The 21758-nt window shown below is 34.3% G+C and overlaps 1 protein-coding gene across 1 annotated transcript; it reads right to left on the bottom strand.

The window, feature by feature from the left end:
• Nucleotides 1-641: 641 nt before the first annotated feature.
• Nucleotides 642-2991, bottom strand: LOC110892640 (ATP-dependent DNA helicase pif1-like). The gene is made up of 2 exons (XM_022139795.1): nt 2490-2991; nt 642-2305 (listed from the first exon to the last, which is right to left on the bottom strand). The coding sequence occupies exons 1-2, from the start codon at nt 2989-2991 to the stop codon at nt 642-644; spliced, it is 2166 nt and encodes a 721-aa protein (XP_021995487.1).
• Between the last annotated feature and the right edge of the window lie 18767 nt (nt 2992-21758).

Here is a 21758-nt window from a genome sequence, read left to right as displayed (position 1 = left end):
ACCTATCTCCTGATCATCTCAAAGAAGTCAGAGTTCAAAACCTGAAAGGTGAAGTCAAGAACATCATGACCAGATCGGAAAAACATGGCAAAGGGTTCCGGTATGGATTTGTTCGATGGTTGACTTGCTTGAAAACTTGGAAGATCAAAATTGGAGCGGAACTGTTTTTTGATTTCAACAACTCAACTAAGCTATTGAGATTGACAAAGGTTGTGGAGAAGCATTGTGTTAAAAAGAAGAAATTGCGTGCATGACTGGGAAGTGTGCTTGTGGTTGTGGTAGTTTTTATAAACAGTATATGGTAGTTTCTTTTGTTGGGCTTTAGAGTCCTAGTTGGTGTAGAAAAAATTGTGGCTAAATTAGAAACGTTTTGGTTATTTTGGGTTGGCCTTTATGTAAATCAACGTTAACAGGTAATTGCATGGTTGGTTGTTCTTTTTGGGTAGAGTAGCTTGACTAATTTGGATATTATGTGTTATGCTTAATGGTAATAGACGATTGATAATTATTATAGATATGTTTGTAAACATTTATATGGTATACTATGAAACACTAATCAACTATAGTAACATGTGTTATGCTATGAAACAATAATATATAAAAACTATAGGTTTGATTACAAAACAAATTACATATACAAATTACAAGTAACTAAAAACTTCTTTGTATACAACATTAGATGTCCTATTAGTAAGGTTACCATCATTATCAAGAATAGATAATTTGAGTCCATCTCTGCTCTTGACTCTAGACAAAGCAACATAAAGTTGACCATGAGAAAATACTGGATTTTTCAAATACAAACCAACTCTGGATAATGACTGGCCTTGACTTTTATTAATTGTCATAGCGAAACATAAAGCAACAGGAAACTGTATTCTTTGAAATCTAAAAGGAACCTTCTTATCCGACGGTATTATACCAATTCTAGGAAGAAAAATTTGAGCACCAATGTTGCTTCCAGATATCACTTCTGCTTCAATAACGCGATTTCCAAATGATATTACCTTTAAGCGAGTTCCGTTGCACAGACCATTTTTTTGATCAATATTTCTGAGGAGCATGATGGGAACACCAACCTTTAGTACTAATTTGTGATTTGGAACACCGGAGATTTTAAGACCATTTAGTACGTCGGGAGAATATAAACTTTGATCAAAACCATCATGTAGATTTTCTGTCTCACAAATACTATCGGAACTTAGGTATTCCTTGGAATCGCCTGGGAACATCATCAACAACTGAGAATTAATTTCATCAACAACTTCATTCGTCGGTGCAAGAATCGCTCTTTCTTGATAAAAGCTAGAACTTTGGTAATTTTCAAGAAGAGAAGGATAAACAAACTCTATAAGACTTGAAATAGGATCAACAGAATCCATGATCAAAAGATCATCGGGTATATCTATAATCGCATCACCATCATTAGATCCGCCTAGTTTCCCTTCACCCAAATCCAACAACCACTGACCAAACATTCGTATTTGCTCAACATCATGCATTCCACTTCCTGCAGTCAACCTCATGTTCTTAGTTAAAGTGAGTACTTTGCAGTGGTCCCATATGTACGAAGAAGTCAACGAAGCATTAACAATGTCTTGTCTAGTACCACCTTGAATGACAGGAAGAGTTTGTCGGAAATCTCCACCAAATACGATTGTTTTACCTCCAAATGGACTTTGGGAATTATGAGAACCATCACATTTCAATATGTCTTTTAGAGTTCTATCCAAAGCTTCAAAACCATGTCGGTGTACCATGGGCGCTTCGTCCCATATAATCAATGATGTTTTCTTTAATAGATTTGCAACATCACTGTTAGGGATTATAGTACACATTGAGTCTTCGTTCAGATTAATCGGAATGAGAAATCGAGAGTGAGCTGTCCTACCTCCTGTAAGAAGCAAAGATGCAATCCCACTTGAGGCAACATTTAAAACAATTTCCCCTTTTGATCTTAGAGATGCAGATAACGTTTTCCAAAGAAATGTTTTACCGGTACCTCCATAACCATAAACAAAAAAAACACCACCTTTATTGTCTTCAACCGCTTTCATGATATCATCATAAATAAATCTTTGTTCATCGGTTAATGAAACTAAAAGGTTCTCAAACTGCTCTTGAAGATCAATTCTATCATAATCCAACTCTTCAGTAATCAAACGATTATTTGAAGTAGAAATCAACTCATGATCAGGATAAGGCATTGTATTAAAATTTCGTAAGCTGGAATTATTACGAATTAAAATCTTCTCAATCTCGTACAAAGTGAGATTTTTAACTTCATCATCAGTGAGGCATAAATCTAAAAAAACACATTAAAGATATATTTATAGATTAATATAATCCAATCTATAAGAAACAAATATTTGTTAAAATCTAAAAGGAATAATTGTTCACGAATAAAACATTTTACCATGATTATATATATAAAATATATGTGAATGTGAATTTCATAAAAATGAGTAATTGTCATAAAGTAGTTCTACCTGGAGACGTTAAAATCTGTCGTTGTTTATAGAGGATGCCATCTGATAATAATTCCCATGTTTTTTGCCATACACGTTCCGGCAAAGACAGAGTCTGGCACGTCAACATCGTAGCAAAGAGTGTGCGAAGATAATAACCGGATCCTGAATGACTTGCTTCTTGGATAGCTTCTACATATTCCATGTCATCATCTAGTAGACCGTGAGCATAACATGCTTCTCTAAAGGTATTAAATTTACGACCATTTACAGTGAGGATATCATCAAAGGATCGAGGACCTTTAAGTTTGTTTAAAAGAATCCTCAAAAAATATGCCTCACCAAGAGTAGGAGAAACAGCATGAATTCTTCCAATTGCAAAACCACCCGGTTTCCGACGTTTCCAACAACGTTCATCCTTTTTAAAGACAAACTTAGTAGGGAATTCAACATAAGTAAGCTCTCGGGCAACTTCATCTCTTTGGTTACAATCCATCCAAGCTGAAAACATTGAACAATTCATTGACGGCCGATTGAGGACTAAGTCAATATCATCGTCTTCACCGTATACAACATTTTATTGGTTCGGAAGATGAAATGGGAGACGAATAACAGCTGGGTGCCTATAGTGAACATCAAATGCGAATATACGCCATGATGCCTCACATGCAGACAAATAACGACAATCATAGTATTTTTTAATCTCATCAACCGGCGGGCCAGGTTCGTTTGATGTGTTACTTTCAACAATAGAAACAGTAACACGATCAGGCCCTTTGTTGATATACTTAAACAAATACTTTATAGATCCAGCTTGATTGCACCATTCAACATTGATGTGGGACTGATATCTCTTCAAAAGTGTTTTGTTGTAGGGAACAACAAATCTGTTATCTAGCTTAACTCCAGATTTTTCAACAAACATTCCTGAATCTCTTCTTCTATAGAGAGGAAAACCATCAATGTCGACAGACGTATGATCACGGAATCTCTTTGGAAAGCCCTTAGAACACTTATTATCTACCATGCATGGGCAGTTGACGTTGTGAGGACCACAAGGACCATGAATCATGAAATCACTGACAAGAGTATACAACTCTGGATCATCGTTTCGGTCAGGAATTTCAGCAGAAATGAGGGGATCAATGTGTTCAACAGTTGGAAACTTGTGATCGGGATGCATAAATAAACATATATGAGCATGCGGCAACCCACGCTTCTGAAACTCCACCGTATAAACAACTACAAAAAGTAAAGAAAATAAAATATAAATGTTTGTATTCAATTTTTAAATATTAAGAACAAATGAAGCTTAATAGTAAATTTGTAAAAAATACCTGCTGAAACTTTGCCAAATATTGAGTTATCCTTCAAGTCTTTAATCAAAGCATTGAGCTTGATTTTAAACAATCTAGAGAGGATATCAGGCCTGTCTTCAGGACTTAAATTGGTGTTATTAAGGAATCTTTTAATTTCCGGCCATTTAGGATTGCATGTCACGGTAATAAAAACATCTGGATATCCATACCACTTACACAGAGACATTGCATCCAAATAGTTCTGCATCATATAGCGAGCACCTCCAGTGAATGACGAAGGCAATATGACACGCTTTCCAGTGTTGGATACATTTATATTACCATGGTTACGTAAATTCGAGAGGTTCTCAAAAGTATCACATCTTAGAACCTTCTGTTGAAAACGTATATAATTTAGTCGCTCAGTTTCAATCATGGTATACGCATCAACTAAGAATTGTTGAAATAGGCGACGTGAATTTAGAATTAATGAAAAAACACCATGCCTATCTTGTATCCTGTATGCAAAGAATTCTCTCATAGTGACATATGTTCGTTTGGTTGATGTAGAAGGAGTAACACCTCTATGAGGAATATCAATTCTGTAGCAATCATCACCATAAGGAAACAAAAGTGGATACTGGAGAGCAAGATAAGATGGATGTAACTCACTAATACGTTGTAGACCACCAGATTTCGTTTCTATAATAATATCTCTGTTCTCTAAGGAATCGCCAATGTCACCAACAATTAAAGCTGCCACTTCAGAAGCAGTTGGTAAGTTGTATGTTCTTCCATCTTGTTGCCTTCTTCCAATGAGCCGCAACTTTAGCTCAGCATTACAGTTATCTTTAAAAAAATCTCTTACCATGCGATATGTTTTAACCAAAACATTCTCAGAGTCTAACATATTCTGTATATGTTGTATAACTTGAAGATCAAAATCCAAAGACTTTGTTGAAGAAGCTCTATTAGATTCACTAAAGAAAATCAAAACATATAATATTAATTTAAAATTAAAAAAGATTCTTAAAAAATAAAATAGTTACAATGAATACGTACCCAAAAGCAGATTGTCTATTTGAAAGTTCATTGTCAGTATCATATATATAAAGCTGGGAGAATTTTGGTTTAGATCTGTCCTCTGGTAGAAGACTTCCCATTCTATGGTAATTCTGACCACCCAATCGGAATATATAAGGAGCATTGCCTTTGTTAATGGATTTATCAACTTTTCCACCAATGGAAGTAAATGAGAACATGGAATTGTATCGACGGATGTTCTTGATGAATGACTTGCTTTTTGAGTCCAATCCATTAAAAAGAGACTGATAACTTGGTGGTGCTTCCTTCATATTAGGAAGTTGAACTTTACCATATGCACAACAAATTGAATAACTTGAACTAAATTGAATTTTTGTACTCCCTCTACGAGCTTCAACATCCCATAATTTTGCTTAACATATTTGGCAAGTGACATTTTGATCTAAGTGATCAACGTAATTTGTTGAAAAATATTTAAATAATATTTGTAAATTTGTAATATTGTAATAAGCAATTATAAAATTGGAAGGAATTTCAATTAAAATAAATTTTTTGTATATTGTATATTTATGTAAAATGTACCTTTTGAGATGCCCACAAATTCGTCTTTTTTAGTATCACTTTCATTCAATCGTCTTTTATCCAAAATAATCTTTCTTAAATTCCGCCTTTGTTGAATGTTAAAATTGTCCATCGAATTATTTAAACCTGTAACAAAAAAAATTATAAAAATTAATGATGCAAAATAAAATATAAAAAAATAAAAAATATTATGGTGTTACCATTTAAGTATTCTGCTGTGATGTCAGAGACAGGACTTCTAGTATTTCCATTGGTACAATTGGTAAAAGATAGTGAATTACATAAACAATTCTCTTTGATGACATTATCTTTCTTCTTAGCCTTTCTTGTATCCAAATATAATTTTCGTAACTTTCTCCTATGATGACTCTCAATATTGGTAGAGTTTGTGTTTAAAACTGTACAAAAATATAATATTTAAGATATGGAAATTTATTAGAAAAAATAAATAAAACATTAAACAAAATACTTACTGGGAGGGTTAATAGATATTGGTGTAAAATTTGAAAATGGTGTTGTATTTGTGCAATTATTTAAACCTGCAATAAACATATATATAGAAACGAATCATGATTAAAAAAATAAATAAAAATATTAACAAAAAGTATATATGATAATGAAAATAAAAACTCGTAAGCGGTATAATTGTAGATTTTTTATAATAAAAGATTTTTAATATAGTACCTGTTGTAATGTCAGACAAAGGGCTTCTAATACTTCCAATGGGAGAATTAGTAAAAGATATTGAATTACATAGAAGATTGTCTTTGATGACATTCTCTTCGTTATTAAAAACATTCTCTTTAACACGGTTGTTAACCTTTCTTGTATCCAAATACAGCTTTCGTAACTTTCTCCTCTGATGACTCTCAATATCGGTAGAGTTTGTGTTTGAAACTGTAAAAAAAAAAATTAAGATGTAGGAAATTCTTTGAAAAAAAATTAATAAATAATTAAACAAAAAAAATTTCTCAGATAATAAATAATATATACAAAATATTCGTGAAACATTCGACAATGGTGTTTTAATTATGTTGACACAATTTCTCAGATAATAATAAAAATAAAGTAAAAAATTATATCCTACCTTGGAGGAAAAGAAATTCTACTAATAATTAAAGTTAAATCATAATCTTTTTAATATTACAAACTTGTTTCAATTCATTTGGTTTTAAAACGTCAAAAAGGTAATAGAAAAAAAATACAAAATGTTAATTTAAAACACAATTGAAAATAATATATACATGTTAATAATAAAACTAATTTTAACACAGATTTAATAAAAGTAAAAATAACACTGCTAAAACTCAAATTTAGAAATTTAAAACCAAGGATAAATTTAAATAACCAAATCCAAAAGGCACAACCATCATTCCTACATCAAGTGACTTAATCAACATAAGTTTTCAAAAACAAATAATAGATATCCTAAACATGGAATAATAATTGTCTTAACAATGAATAGATGTGGTCATTTTTCCTTCTTGGGAATCAAAAGTGACTTAGAGCCTTCATTCAAAGATAAAGGATCTTTACTTCCAGATTCGTCACGATCATAATCTTCAGCAAGAACACGCTTCAGCTCAGGTTGTGCCTTCATCTTTCCTGGCCTTTTGTTACGTAAAGCCATACCACCAGCACTTGAATCAATCAACGAAACCGGAGTCTCAAAAACATTGTTGAATGGTATAGAATCCTTCAAATTCAAGTAAATAGATTTGTTAAAATACAAAAAGGTTTGTATTTAGAAATAGGAATGTGTTTTTAAAAAAAAAAATAGATAGTACCTTCTGGTTAGCAGTATATTTTCTGGTCTTGCGCTTGTCTTTGCTATAAGTGTTCAATTCTAATTTAAATAGAAAATATGGATTAGAAATATAGAATTACAAAATCCAAAAGATTGAAAAAACAAATAGAAATAAAATGGGGACCTTCATTGCAACCTAAAGCCACTTTGGTTGCTGACTCCTCATGATCATAAGACTCCGCAAGATTACGCTTCAACTCGGAATGTTCACTTATCTTTTCAGCATTTTTGGTAGCCAAAGATATTGATCCAGCACTTGAACCAATCATTGACATCGGAGAATCATCCTTAATATGGAAATGAATTGAAATGAACATAATATATTATTATAAACAATAATAGTGATGAATAAGAATAAATAAATAAATAGATTTTGTCATATACTTGGTTTAAAAAAAATACCTTCAAATCAACAGTACCAACACTTGCAAAATCACCAGATGAGAGATTCATAGAGTTTGAAAGAGCAACCTACATTAAAAACAAAGAAGGCTATGTTAAATTCTTGAATAAAGAATGTACGTAAAATATATTATAACTGAAATAAATTAAGATGAATATAATAAGATACTTACATGGTCAATCCCTATCTTTGATTCAAGCTGAGAAATGATTTCAGGATCACCAGAAAATCTTTTGACAGTGAATGACTTGTAGTGATTGTTCACATTAAAGTGAGAAATCTCAACCTTAAACGCCATCTTTTTTCCAACCAAATTACTAATTTCATCCGGTAGCAAATTATCCGTTTCACCCTACATAATAATTTAAGATGTTAAAACAGTGGTACAATATGAGAATGTATAAATTATATAAACTGGGAAAATAATAAAGGCAAAAGAGATACATCAAGAAACTTATCAACCAACTCTTGAGCAGTCTTTCCAAGTAATTTTCGAGCTACATGATCTAAGCAAGTTAAAGATGCAATACCAGTAGAATCTTGTAACTTAAGTTGAAGTTTCAACCTGTCAAAGAATAATAAAATTGATATTAGTATAGTATTGAAATATAAAATTTTAAATTTAAAGTTATCATAAAGTTAGAACTTTACCGGGGAACCACAGAAACACCTTTTTCATTGCAAACATCATTTATGCATCGAACTGACTGCTTCTCATCACTTAAATCTAATCCATCCTCTCCATCACTTACAAAATACAGCACACTAACCTTCTTCATACAATCCTTACAAGAATTGTAATACCACTCAACACCAGGAGGGAAACTTATCACTGTACCAAGCACAATCACATTCATTGTCTCCTGAATTTTATTAAGCTCGTCTATCGTCTTGAAAGCAGTTCCAACCAAAAAATCTTCATGAACAGTTCTGCCAGTTTGAGATGAACCAAAAGGACGGCTAGAAGAACCAACATCCGGTCTTCTTTCAAGTAACCTTCAAATTATTATAAATATAATAAGTCTATTAGTCTATAAATTATAAAACATTTGAACATTATGACATAAAATAATAAAAGAGTTAATTTGAAAAATATGTACTTCTTACCTCTTTTGGAAATCAATTAGCTCATCAATACCTTCATTCAGATACAAATTGCTGTTCTGAAAAGAACTGGACACGTATGCCTTACCTACATATTAGACAAAAAATTCTATTAAAAAAAGTTAAGCATTAATAAGTACAACAATAGAATGTAAAATATATAGAATTTTAATGACAAAGATTAAAGTAATTAAATAAGTATAAAACCTTCATGAAAGCTATATCTTCCAAACTACAATATCACAAACACATCACCCGGTTTCTGTTCCAAAAACTTTGACATTTGGACCGCATATTCTCCCCACAAAGTCAGATAAACATTAAGGAACCTATGAATAAAAATTTAATAAAACATGAACTAAGTGATAAATATATAAAGGAGATCAAAGAAATAAATAAATTCTAACTCTAAGTCACGAAGTTGTAAGCTTATTTTTTTGTCACTCTCCGATTACTGCTGGTATGATCAACCATAGGAAACCAACCATCAACATAACCAATGATATCTATAAACAAACAAAAGATTAAATTAGAACAATAACAATGGCGTAATATTGTTGGTGCACTACATCTGTTGATTCCGTCTAAGTGTCTAGGATCAGGTCTTGTATTGTATTGTATAGAATAGGGCACGTTATACGAGAAAACGAGAGTTTGTATAGGTTTTAGATGTGTGGATCGCTTATATGGTCATAGAGGGTTAGGACCGCTTTTATGTACAAGCCCTAGACCGCTCATGTGTCACATGTTCACATGAGTGGACCCAGAAGCCTATATATAGGGTTGCTTGGGGCGATCCTCATAGTTCAGTCCTTGTATTCCACGCCGAAGCTCTGCCGGTGTGACGATCAAGCTGTAAATCGTTTCTATTCAATACAAAAGACAGTTAGGAGGAAGAACAAGCTATATCTACTTGCTTTTCTTATTATTCCGCATCTGAATTGCAAGAGTAAACCTCTGAACGACTCGTTTAGGTCAGTAACCGATCCTACAAGTGGTATCAGAGCTTGGGAGGAGGTTTTCTGCAGATTATAGCCGGATTTCACTGTTTCTTCTCACTTCTACACCTTCTTTTCTCATTTCCAGGAGATTTCACGGTTGAATTTCGTTCAAATTTTCACAGATTGTTCATTATCATACCGAGACAAACCCTTGGAAGTTTCAGACCAAAATTGAGCTTGAAAACAGATCAAAACTTGTTCGTAATATGGACCGCTCGAATGACGTCATCGTGAACTGCTCATAATTCAGTGTTTTGGACCGCTCATTAATACAAAATTGCCTCTGAACCGCTCCAAAATTAATCACCTGGATCGCTCATAGTACATTCATGGACCGCTCGAAATTTTACTCTTGAACCGCTCTTGTGAACATTGTTGGATCGCTTGAGTAGGTATTTCTGGATCACTTATAAGACAGATTTTAGATCGCTCAAAATCAGTTTGAGGACCGCTCTTAGATTAAGATTTCTGGACCGCTCCAAAGAATTGTTTTGGATCGCCTTTCTGTTCACTGTAGAACCGCTTTTCTGTCAGTTGTTCTGAAATTCGTGTTAAGTCATCATGAATTCTGAGTTTTTCAACGCCTTTGCTACATCAACTACTCCAGCTGCAATTGCTCAAGCAATGAACTTAGAAAATGAGACGGGAACGACTCAAAAGCCCCCTAGATTAATGAGCATTGAGGAGTACTATGGGTGGAAAGATAGGTTTGAAAACTGGGTTCAAGCAAACCATCTTAGATCATGGGAATGCATATTGAAGAAGTACACATTGCCTCGAACAGAGTTGCAAGTTATTAAAGAGGTATCTGAGTTTACTGAACAAGAACGAGCAATGTATAGAGCAGAGAAAATGATGATTAGTTTGTTACAGCAGGCAATAAAAGAAGATATATTCATTTTGTTGCAACACGACAAAACTGCTAAGTCAATTTGGGATGCTTTGAAAGTCAAGTTTGAGGGTAGCGAAAACATGATTAAAAGCAAGAAAGCTTTATTAAAGAAAGAGTTCGATCTGTTCAGTAGTTTGCCAGGAGAGGATACTAAGAAGCTAATCGAGAGATACTGTCACCTGGTGCGATCGTTATCGATGCTAGGAGTTGAAAAAGGTCGTGAGGAATGGGTGGATACATTGGCTGACGCGTTACCTCAGAAGGAGTGGGGAACGTATTTGATGATCTTGAAGAATACGGGTGTGTATGATGGGTTGACTATCTCACAGTTCATTGAGAAAATAGAGAGTCAGGATCTTGAGCAACAAAAGATCGCAAGAATGAATAGCCCGAGTGGTCAGCAAGATGTGAAGATGTATTACAGGGGTAGTATTCCTGCGACTGAGTCTGAAAGAAGCCCAAAAATTCAAACCGCTTTCAGTGCTGGTGATTCATCTGAGAAAGCTGATCAGGGTTCGAACATGAGTAGCAGTGGTTTTCATCGTTTCCGAGTGTGAATCCAAAAGAGACTAACACAAGCTTTCAGTCTCAGAGTACAAAAACAGGAAACGGATACGTGATTCAGTGCAACATAGCTCTCAACCTTCCAGAAGGTCAAAGCTTCTCTGAAGACACTGCGAAAGATCATATGGCACTTCTTGGTTCAGTTCTGTTATCTTATGAAGGTCTTGTTGCTGGTCGGATCGGAAATCCTATGCTTACTAAAGAGGATTACGATCAAATAGACGCTGAGGAAATGGAACTTATGGATATCAAATGGTGTCTTGCAAGTGTTCTTCGTCGAGCTGAGAAATTCAAAACCATTACCGGGAGAAATGACTTTTTAGATGCTCATGTTTCAACTTTAGGTTTTTATAAATCTAAAGTTACTTGTTTTCGATGCAGAGAAAAAGGCCATTTCAAACGGGAGTGTAAAGGAAGAGAAGCTAGTGGAGCACAGAATCCATTCGGGAAAGATGATTACTACCGAAAAGCTATCTATCAACAAGTTGGTCAATCCCAAGAACCGCAAACAGCTCATGGGAGAAAGATTGAAGACTCCAAAAGAGCATGTGTTGTAGATTTCAGCTGGAGTGATTACATATCATCTGAAGCCATAGCAGAACGTGTTATCGATCAAGATGATGAGAAACTACCAGAAGGTTTCAGTTGGGATATGTTCGTGGATGAAAATGGAAGTTTTAAAGCATTCATTGCCAAGATCGTCCGAGAGCCAAATTTGTTTGCTACTTGGATGAGATCTATCGGAGAGAATGTGAAAAGTGGAGATGAAAAGTCTGTGTCATCTGATGAAAGTTCAGATAGTACTGATAGATTTTCAGAACACTCTGGGGATGTTTCAGATAGTTCAGATGAAATTGTACAAGATGAAACTGTTCAAGAACAGGAAGTTTGTATTTGATAAAACACCGTCTGATTCTGGTGTTTCTGATGATAATTCTGAAAAATCTGTACAGTTTGATCAATCACCAGATCATAGTAGCAGTGATGATGAGGAAGAGAAACATATAAATATTGCAAAATCTCATATGTCTCCTGAAAGTTTTCATTTTTATTTTGCAGAAAGAATGAAGAAACTGAAAGAGAAACAAGCTGCTAAAGAACAACAATCTGAATCTGAAGGTGATGTTCAGAATGCTGAGAATGTTGCTGAGAAGATTGGTGAGGTTGTGAAAGAAGTAGAAAAGGTGATCGAAGTAGAAAAAGTGGTTGGAGTTATTAAAACAGTCGAAGTTGAAAAAATTGTTGAAGTCATCAAGCCATGTGAGAAGTGTCTAGAAGCTTGCAAAGAGTGTGAAGCAAAAGATGACATCATAGCTGAGTATGAGAAAAAGAAAGAGCAGTTATTGTTCAATCTCAATTATGTGAAGGAATCGTATGATGTGTTGAACAAAACAGTAACTGGTCTCCAAACAACAAACACAGAAAGAGAACAGGCGCTGACAATGATGAATGCAACTTTAATGTCGAAGCAAAAAGCTATAAATTTCTACATTGAAGAAAGTGCAAAATGGAAACAAGAGTTGGAAACTGAAAAGATAGAAAATGAGAGAATTATGAGGTTATTGTTGAGTTATTCTACTTCTAATTATCTTATTGATCGTGTGTACCCAACTGTTGCAGGTATGGAAGCTTTTCAAGATGAGAAGCCGAAAGAAAAGAAAGACTGTGGTAAGAAAACTACTGTTAGCTATAACAAGTGTCCACCTCCAATTTGGGATGGGTATTCACCTAGGAAACCAAATGAGGAGCAACTTGCAAAAGCAGTCAATATAAAGCTTAAAACGACACAAATGACATCTTACCAGAAAACATTGATGTGACGTTTACCTCATCCGATACTGATCATGAGTCTGAAATAATCAAAAAGGTGGTCGATCAGGTGTTGGATACTGATGAGGAGACAGAGTCGAAATCTGAGTCTGAAAAGCCAAAGTCGTCAGTCATCAGTCAAAATTTGTCGGTTAAACGGTCTTATAGTAAAGATTTTTTGTTATCAAAGGCAGATTTGAATGATGAAACATTCGAAGTTGTTTATACTTTGAATGGTTCTGACAAATTATATTACAACAAAGAGTTTCCGATAATGAGTATCAAAACGGAATTAATCAACAAAACTTTTAAACTAATAGAGGTTAATATTCCTGAACTAAAAGTTTTGAAAAATTTTGATAAACCTAAAAAATATACTTCCAGAGTTCAACAACGTCTAAACAAGAAAAAAGGTTACAATTCTGGTCCTGGTTTTCCAAAGAAACCTAACCAAAATCGTAGCTACAAAAAGAAAGGTTTAGGTTTTGTTCCACAAGAAAATCATAAAAATGAGAAAAATTCTAATTCAAACACTGAATTTGTGACAGGTGGAAGCTCGGAAGATGAACAGCAGAAACCATTTTGGAAACAAACTAACAAAGAGTTTCTTGCTGAGAGGAAAAAGAATGGAACTGGAGTATTTCATCCGAGAAATACTCAAACCTGTTCTAAAAGCAATAAAGCTAGTCACATTGCTTCGAATTGCTCAAAAGAGACCAAAGCAAAACAGAGAGCTTCTCAGAAGTTGAACGAAAAAGTTGTTGAAAAATCTAAAATTTTTGAAAATTCGAAAAATGAGGTTGGAGAATGTTCGAAAAAAGAAAAATTTTACAAAAGAAAAGGAAATGATAACCAAGTGTGGGTTGCTAAAAAGGTAGAAGAAAAAGTCGGCGATGAATCTGGTTCCACAAAGCCAGAAGAGCCACAAGTTGTGGAGAAAATTTCAGTAAATGATGATGTTCTTCCATCATTGAAGTTTGAGGAGGTTAAAAAGAAAATTGGAAAAATTGAAATTTCAAATCAATTTTATAATGATGAAAAAGAATTTGATGTCGAGAAAACATTCAACGGGAATGTTAAAAATATTTTTGGGAAAATGTTGAGTGGGAGAGCTAAAGGGGTAAAAGATTTTTACGCAACTAAAAAGGCGACATACAACCCTACAGCTGAAGAGTTGAAAGCCCTCAAGTCTGAGAAGACTTGGAGGGAAGTTTGTTTCCCAGAATAGTCGAAGGACTATGCCGGAGATCCCAAGTTTATATCGTGGATCAGGAATCGGCATCATTCTAGTTTATGATATGTTTGTTTGAATGATTGTGATTAATGTTTGGATGTTTTTACAGGTGAAAGGACTATGCCGGAGCTTCCAGGTGGTTAATTGCGAAGCAGAAATCGGCATTTTGATTGGTAAAATGGTGATGTAGACGTAATATTCCTACAATTGGTAGTTTTTGGGTATCTACAAGTGGTAATCTTGATCCCACAAGTGGTATTTGTGGTTAAATTTTGAGATGCTTGGATACTTTGAAGTAATTACATTTACAAGTGGTACAGGAGGTTATTAAATGCAAATGGTAAATCAGGGACATTAAATTGTACTTGATTTACTATTCATGACAAAAGATAGACAAGATGATGAACCACATCCCCATTTTTTTAAAAAATAGACCTACAAGTGGTTGTTATCAACACAAATTCATTTTCCGGAAAAATCATTTTGATTAAAACAAACTTAAGTGTTTTGAAATCTTAATGAGAAAATGATTTGTGAAAGGGGGAGTTCAGATTGTTTATGCCTAGTGGATGGCGATTTGATGTGTTTCAGTGTCAGTTGTCAAGTTTCTGTACAGTTTGTTTTGCATTTTATGTTTCTAGTAGGTCAAGAATCTTGAAGTTTTCAAATTTTCTTTAAAATGTGTTTGCATTTTAGGGGGAGTAGGGAAATTTCAGAAAATCCAAAAACATTTAAAAATTTGAAAAAGCCAAAGACACGATAAAATTCAAAAATGAGTTTTTATTGCGAAAAAGAGGAAATGATAGTACAGTAGACTATCACGGCACGCTAAAGAAGTGTAAAGTTAAAAAGAGTTAAACAATCTTACTGCGGATGTGTCAGTAGATTTTCGCACATTTAGTAAATTGAAACGAGATATAAACCTAATTCAAACTTGCTTGATTCGTGGGTAACTATTCTTGGATATATGGGTAACCCCCGAAATCTTGTTTGAAAGGTCCCGTATTCTGAGATACTAGGTCTTTATACTCAGTGATATCTGGGGTATTATCCCGGGACTTCTGCTGTATGGAAGTACTGACCTAGTCCCCGGATAATGCTTTCTGCAAATGCTTGAAAAAGCGCCGCCCTCAGCAATCTGATTAAACAATAAAATTGATAGTCATTGCTGTTGTAAAAAAGATCCTCTAAAGGGGACCCACCAAAAGTCGAAGCCGTCATCTCTCTGCGTATACGGAAGTATCGACCTGAGCTCTCACGGCCCTCGCACATAACCCCTTTACAGATATCATCTGTGGTATACTCACCTGTAAGACTGAATATTTGGGATCTGGATACGGGAGTATATTCAAGTGGAGTGATACACAATTAAGTTTAAGTCTCTAAAACATTAATATCGTATCTCGAATCGATTGAAATTTGTGTTGAGAATTTAAGAGGAAAAACATACTGACAATCTAGGTAAATTGTTTAAAGCTTAAAATGAAATCAAGCTTAACGGTGTTGGTGATTTGTCTCAATAAACTGATATGATCATCTTGCACGAACTCACAAAAATATTGTTTGTAAATATTACTTTTCTATATGTTTGTATTTTCATGTAGTGTCAAGATATATCTCTCAGAAAATCCAAAAAGATTTTTAGTGTGTTTTAGTTTAAATTTTTGAAAAGTCAAAAAGATTTTCGACAACTGATATTTGAAAACTGATTTTCAAAATTCCGAGTGCTAAACATGATGAGCAATATTTGAGGGGGAGTGTGTATATAAATCAAATTGTTTTCGATAAATCTAAGCTTCTTCAAGTGGTTAATCATAGATTGTTTTGAGGGGAGTCATATGTTGGTGCAGAGGTATCTGATATGTGATAAAATTAGAAAATTTATTTGTGGGTTAAGATTGTGCAGGTAGCCAGGTTTCGATCCCAGAAATTAATGCTAAAGATCTTTGATAGAGCCAGGATATTCGATTCTAAAAGTCTGTGAAGATCAGATTCTGATTCTGAAGATCATGTCAAACTGATGATGCTGATGAACTTAAGAAATCAAGAGATCTGATCAAGAGAATTAGAGGTTTTTAGTACCAGACAACGATCCTGAAGATGTTACTGAAGAACAAAAGAATGCCAGTAAATCGAGAGGGGGAATCTGAAGATTGAAAGAAGAGGAAGCCCAGAGACTGATCTAGTCTGAAGATGTGAAGACACAGTTTTGAAATCAAGGTGTGTTGGCGACTCCATCAACATCTGAGGGGGAGTTTGTTGGTGCACTACATCTGTTGATTCCGTCTAAGTGTCTAGGATCGGGTCTTGTATTGTATTGTATAGAATAGGGCACGTTATACGAGAAAACGAGAGTTTGTATAGGTTTTAGATGTGTGGATCGCTTATATGGTCATAGAGGGTTAGGACCGCTATTATGTACAAGCCCTGGACCGCTCATGTGTCACATGTTCACATGAGTGGACCCAGAAGCCTATATATAGGGTTGCTTGGGGCGATCCTCATAGTTCAGTCCTTGTATTCCACGCCGAAGCTCTGCCGGTGTGACGATCAAGCTGTAAATCGTTTCTATTCAATACAAAAGACAGTTAGGAGGAAGAACAAGCTATATCTACTTGCTTTTCTTATTATTCCGCATCTGAATTGCAAGAGTAAACCTCTGAACGACTCGTTTAGGTCAGTAACCGATCGGTGCACTACATCTGTTGATTCCGTCTAAGTGTCTAGGATCAGGTCTTGTATTGTATTGTATAGAATAGGGCACGTTATACGAGAAAACGAGAGTTTGTATAGGTTTTAGATGTGTGGATCGCTTATATGGTCATAGAGGGTTAGGACCGCTTTTATGTACAAGCCCTGGACCGCTCATGTGTCACATGTTCACATGAGCGGACCCAGAAGCCTATATATAGGGTTGCTTGGGGCGATCCTCATAGTTCAGTCCTTGTATTCCATGCCGAAGCTCTGCCTGTGTGACGATCAAGCTGTAAATCGTTTCTATTCAATACAAAAGACAGTTAGGAGGAAGAACAAGCTATATCTACTTGCTTTTCTTATTATTCCGCATCTGAATTGCAAGAGTAAACCTCTGAACGACTCGTTTAGGTCAGTAACCGATCCTACAAATATAAGTAAATAAAGATCAAAAGAACAAATTTTAAAATACAGTGGACTTACCAACAGGAGAGTCTTGCGGAATACCACGATTACAAAGAACATCGAATGATGTAAAAGAGAATCCATCAATTGAACCACCAAAGTCATCAATGCTTCTGATGTCGGTAGAGAAATTGAAAAACAGTTTATGTTTGTGGTTGGTTGGGCGGTACGGAGATACGTTGTCACCAACATCAAACTTAGTAACCATGACACAACTCTTTTCTACCAGCAATCTTCCATACTTTACAAGATAATTACCACCAACACTTGCTTGAATTTTGGTACCCTATCAAACAAATATAACCTTTTAAGATGAAACATAGGATATAAAAAAAAATTTATAAAGTGATAAACTACCTCCTCATCCATGAGGATCAGTTCGACCGCATGAATAGCATTCTTGACTTTAAATGATAGAAGCTTCCAAAGCTTAAGTATGCGAACTTTAATAGTCACGTCTGTCTTGGTTACATCCAATTCATTAAGAGAAGTGATGGGAGGGTTCTCCATTGACCTTTATAGTTAAAAATTTATTTTAGAAAACAAAATCTCTGATTCATAAACAAACTTTAGTTTTTAAAAGACTATATCAACTGTTTGACGGTCTTTAAATAAACAATTGTTGTGAAACATTCAAGGAGTTTTTGGAATATTGGACATATCTCTCTATTATAAAACACTGTATCAATTATATGAGGGGAAATATTTACGGATGCATAGATCATGTTAGTTAGACATCATCATTTGAAATACAAAAATGGGGTATTGATTATTATTACTGTTAAAAATAATTAAATAATAAGAATTTACAATATTAAAAAACATGTATATCAGGTCCAATAAAGTTAAAAAAACATGTATATCAAGAAAAATTAAGTTAAAAGCTAAATTTCACGCAAAAACATAAACATCTTTATGCCAGTCCCTAAAGCAGTCCCTAAAACACATTTTAGGAGTCACAAAAACATCATAAAATGTATTTAATCAACAGATTCAGAACATAATTCACAAAAAATAAAAACTTAAAACATCTTTAAACAGAAGAACTTAATAATTTATGCCAGCTTTGGTCCTCTTCAAATCATAAAGTAGTGTATAATTGACAACAAATTACAATTAAAAATCTTAAATTAAGTAAACTTAAAACTGTCCATAAAACACAGTCCTTAAAACATGCCCTAAACCACATTTTAGCAGTCAAAAAGGGGAAAACTATCTAAATCTGTCCCTAACACAGACCCTAAGAGGTGTTGTATAATTCACACAAAATCTGTTCAAAAACTTAAAACAGTCCCTAAAAACACATTTATATCTAAAACAGTCCATAAAACACCATAAAACAGCAATAAGTCGTCTATAATTCACGAATAAATCATAAGGAATTATAAAACAGTCCTTAAAACATGCCCTAAAACACATTTTAGCAGTCAAAAAGGGGAAAACTATCTAAATCTGTCCCATAAGACATCATAAATCTCTTTAATCACCAAATTAAGAACATAATTAACAAAAATGTTATAAAATTTGTAAAACAGTCCTTCCCTAAATAACATGTATATCAGTAGCTAAAACACATTGATATCTAAATCTGTCCCTAAAACATCATAAATCACTAAAACATTGCATAAAACAGGCCCTAAAACACAATTTTAGCAGTCACAAAATGGAAAACTATCAAAATCTGTATCTAAAACATCATAAAACTATAATAAAATTTGAAAAACTATAACAAAATAACATGTATATCATGGAAAAATCTAAATCAGACACTAAAACAGTCCCTAAAACAAATTGATATCTAAATCTGTCCCTAAAACATCAGAAATCAATAACACCGACCCTAAGAGGTATTGTATACTTCACACACAATCTGTTCAAAAACTTAAACCAGTCCCTAAAACACATTTATATCTAAAACAGTCCATAAAACACCATAAAATGTTTCCCTACAACAGCAAGAAGTAGTATATAATTCACTAAATATTACAACTTAGACATCTTTATTCTTTAAACATTAATATAGCAGTAACAACACTTTTTAGCAGTAACAACATGAATTATTAACAACATGAATAGCAAAATCATAAAACATGACCTAAATCATAAAAATCTCTAAAACAGTGCCTAAAACATGCCCTAAAACACTTTTTAGCAGTAACAACATGAATTAGTAACAACATGAATAGCAAAATCGGTTCACTAAACATTAACATAAAACGGAACTTAACTTCAAAGGGGAATTTGACATACCTGATCTCTTGAAACAACATCAAACGTTTCTTTAATCACTAACACCCTGTACAAAAATTCAGTTCAGAAAACACACAAAAAAAAAAATAAAAAGTAAACAAAATTTAACAAAAGATAAAAGAATACCGGAAGAACAACGCAGATGCACAACGGAGAGGGAAGGAGAAATGGTTTGGATTTAAAGACTTCATCGGAGGATGAGGGCAAAGAAGAGAAACACAATTTCAAACCTCAATCCGTGTGAATGATGATCTACACCGTCCGATTAACTTACAAATTCAAACACAGCCGTAGGATCTGTGTTTCTTCGATAAACTTGGACTTTTATGCGAAGATGGGACTGATAAAACTGTCTTCGTTGAACAACAGGTAGACAGTAGGTTCGATTGTCAAGTTTTGAATCCAAACTCGAAAGGGTATTCATCTGTATGATGCAGAGAAGGAAAGGAGGAGAGAAGAAGAAGACGGCGAGGAAAGGGAAAGAATTAGGGATTAGGAATTTGGATGGTTGCTTTGACTTGCAGAAGAGGGAGAACGATTTCTCTGTCATATTAATGGGCTTTGACATTTAGCAACTATATTATTAAATGAAGAAATGAACGGAAGAAGGAGAAGAAGACACGTGGACCAAATGAAGGAGGGAATGACAAGTAGGAAAGAGGTAATGGAGGATGGCTGTGGGAGTGACACATAGGATTTCTAGGCTTTGATTTATTATAATAGGAAGATACTTGTTTTACACTAAATACATACCATGTTTTTCATACAAAGTATACAAACGTTCAATACAAGAACTGCATGAGTTCACACCAACATTATGTTGACGTTTTTTTTTTCAAAACTCACATGTATTTTAGGTAACTAGAAGTGGATGTGCGCGCGGCCTTACTCATGCTTGTGGATGTCGCTTATGTTTTTCTTTAAATAAAGTTGTAAACTTTTTAAGACAGTGTTTTATGCTATCTCGCGATGTAAACGCTAACTTATGTTTTCAAATTATGAAATGTTTGGTATTTGAAGTTATTTTTACGAGCATGTAGTATGTTTACCTTTCGTATGCAATGAGAACCTTTCATGATCACACCTCGTGCTTCCGCTGCAGAAAGGGGTGTGACAAAATCAACCATACACAAGCCCCACAACCATGAGTTTGATTGGAAGCAAGGTTGGTGCAAGAATTCCATAAGATGAAACAAGAAACCAACATGCTGTAAAATTTTTGCAAAAGCAGATTTTAATCAAACTTTGGACCTCAATTGTGGTGATGTTCCACCTTAGTTTACCATGGTAAACTTATGGAAACATTCCTAGAGGTTATCCAAGTGGAATGAAATAAGAAAACGTGAAATGTAGAAGAAAGTGAGTTGAAAACTCACTTGAACACTTATAACTTTCTGCCTAATATGGAGAAGTTCTTGATGATTTTAGTGTATTTAGGAGTGATTTGGAGTTGTGAAAAGTGAAAATGTGTTAGAGGAGGCTTGGTTTTATAGGGGAAGATTAGGGTTTGATTTTTAAGTATGTTAGAAGGTGATTGGAGGAGTTTGGATGGATAAGTATGAAGCCCGATTGGGCAAAAACCAAAGCTACGGATCAGCATCGTCGCGCCACGTGACCATGCCTTTTTCCCCGCCGCGTGGCGCGACGGGTTCAGTTCCCTGATATTGGTTTTTGTTCAATTTAGGTCCTTGTACTTCGTAACTTCATTATTTTTTTCCGTTTTCTTGTGTTTTGGCTCGTTTTCAGGTAACCAAAGTGTATCAAAGGAATTCCATTATGATCAAAGCATCGGATTACAAGATTGGAAATAAAATACGAATACGATACGACTACAAGTTTCTAAAAATAGAAGTACGAATACAACTTTTTAAATATGGAAAATATAGAAATGCGAAGCGTTACAAATGATCCTAAGACAGACTTCATGAGCGTATATTTCCCTTCGATGGATCAAATATTGGCACGCCAATTAGAAAGCCTTTGATCAAACTTCTTCCGAATGGGATCCTAATTTTTTTATACACCCCATCTTAGCACCTACCGGGAGACCTAAATATGTAAAAGGAACCTTAGTCGCATGATATCTAATGACAATAACATAGTTAGATACATCCTTTTCTTCCACCTGAACCCATATAGATTG

The sequence above is a fragment of the Helianthus annuus genome, chromosome 2 (genome assembly GCF_002127325.2).
Source record: "Helianthus annuus cultivar XRQ/B chromosome 2, HanXRQr2.0-SUNRISE, whole genome shotgun sequence".
In the NCBI taxonomy this organism is placed as follows: domain Eukaryota; kingdom Viridiplantae; phylum Streptophyta; class Magnoliopsida; order Asterales; family Asteraceae; genus Helianthus; species Helianthus annuus.
This window is presented reverse-complemented; position numbering and strand designations above follow the sequence as displayed.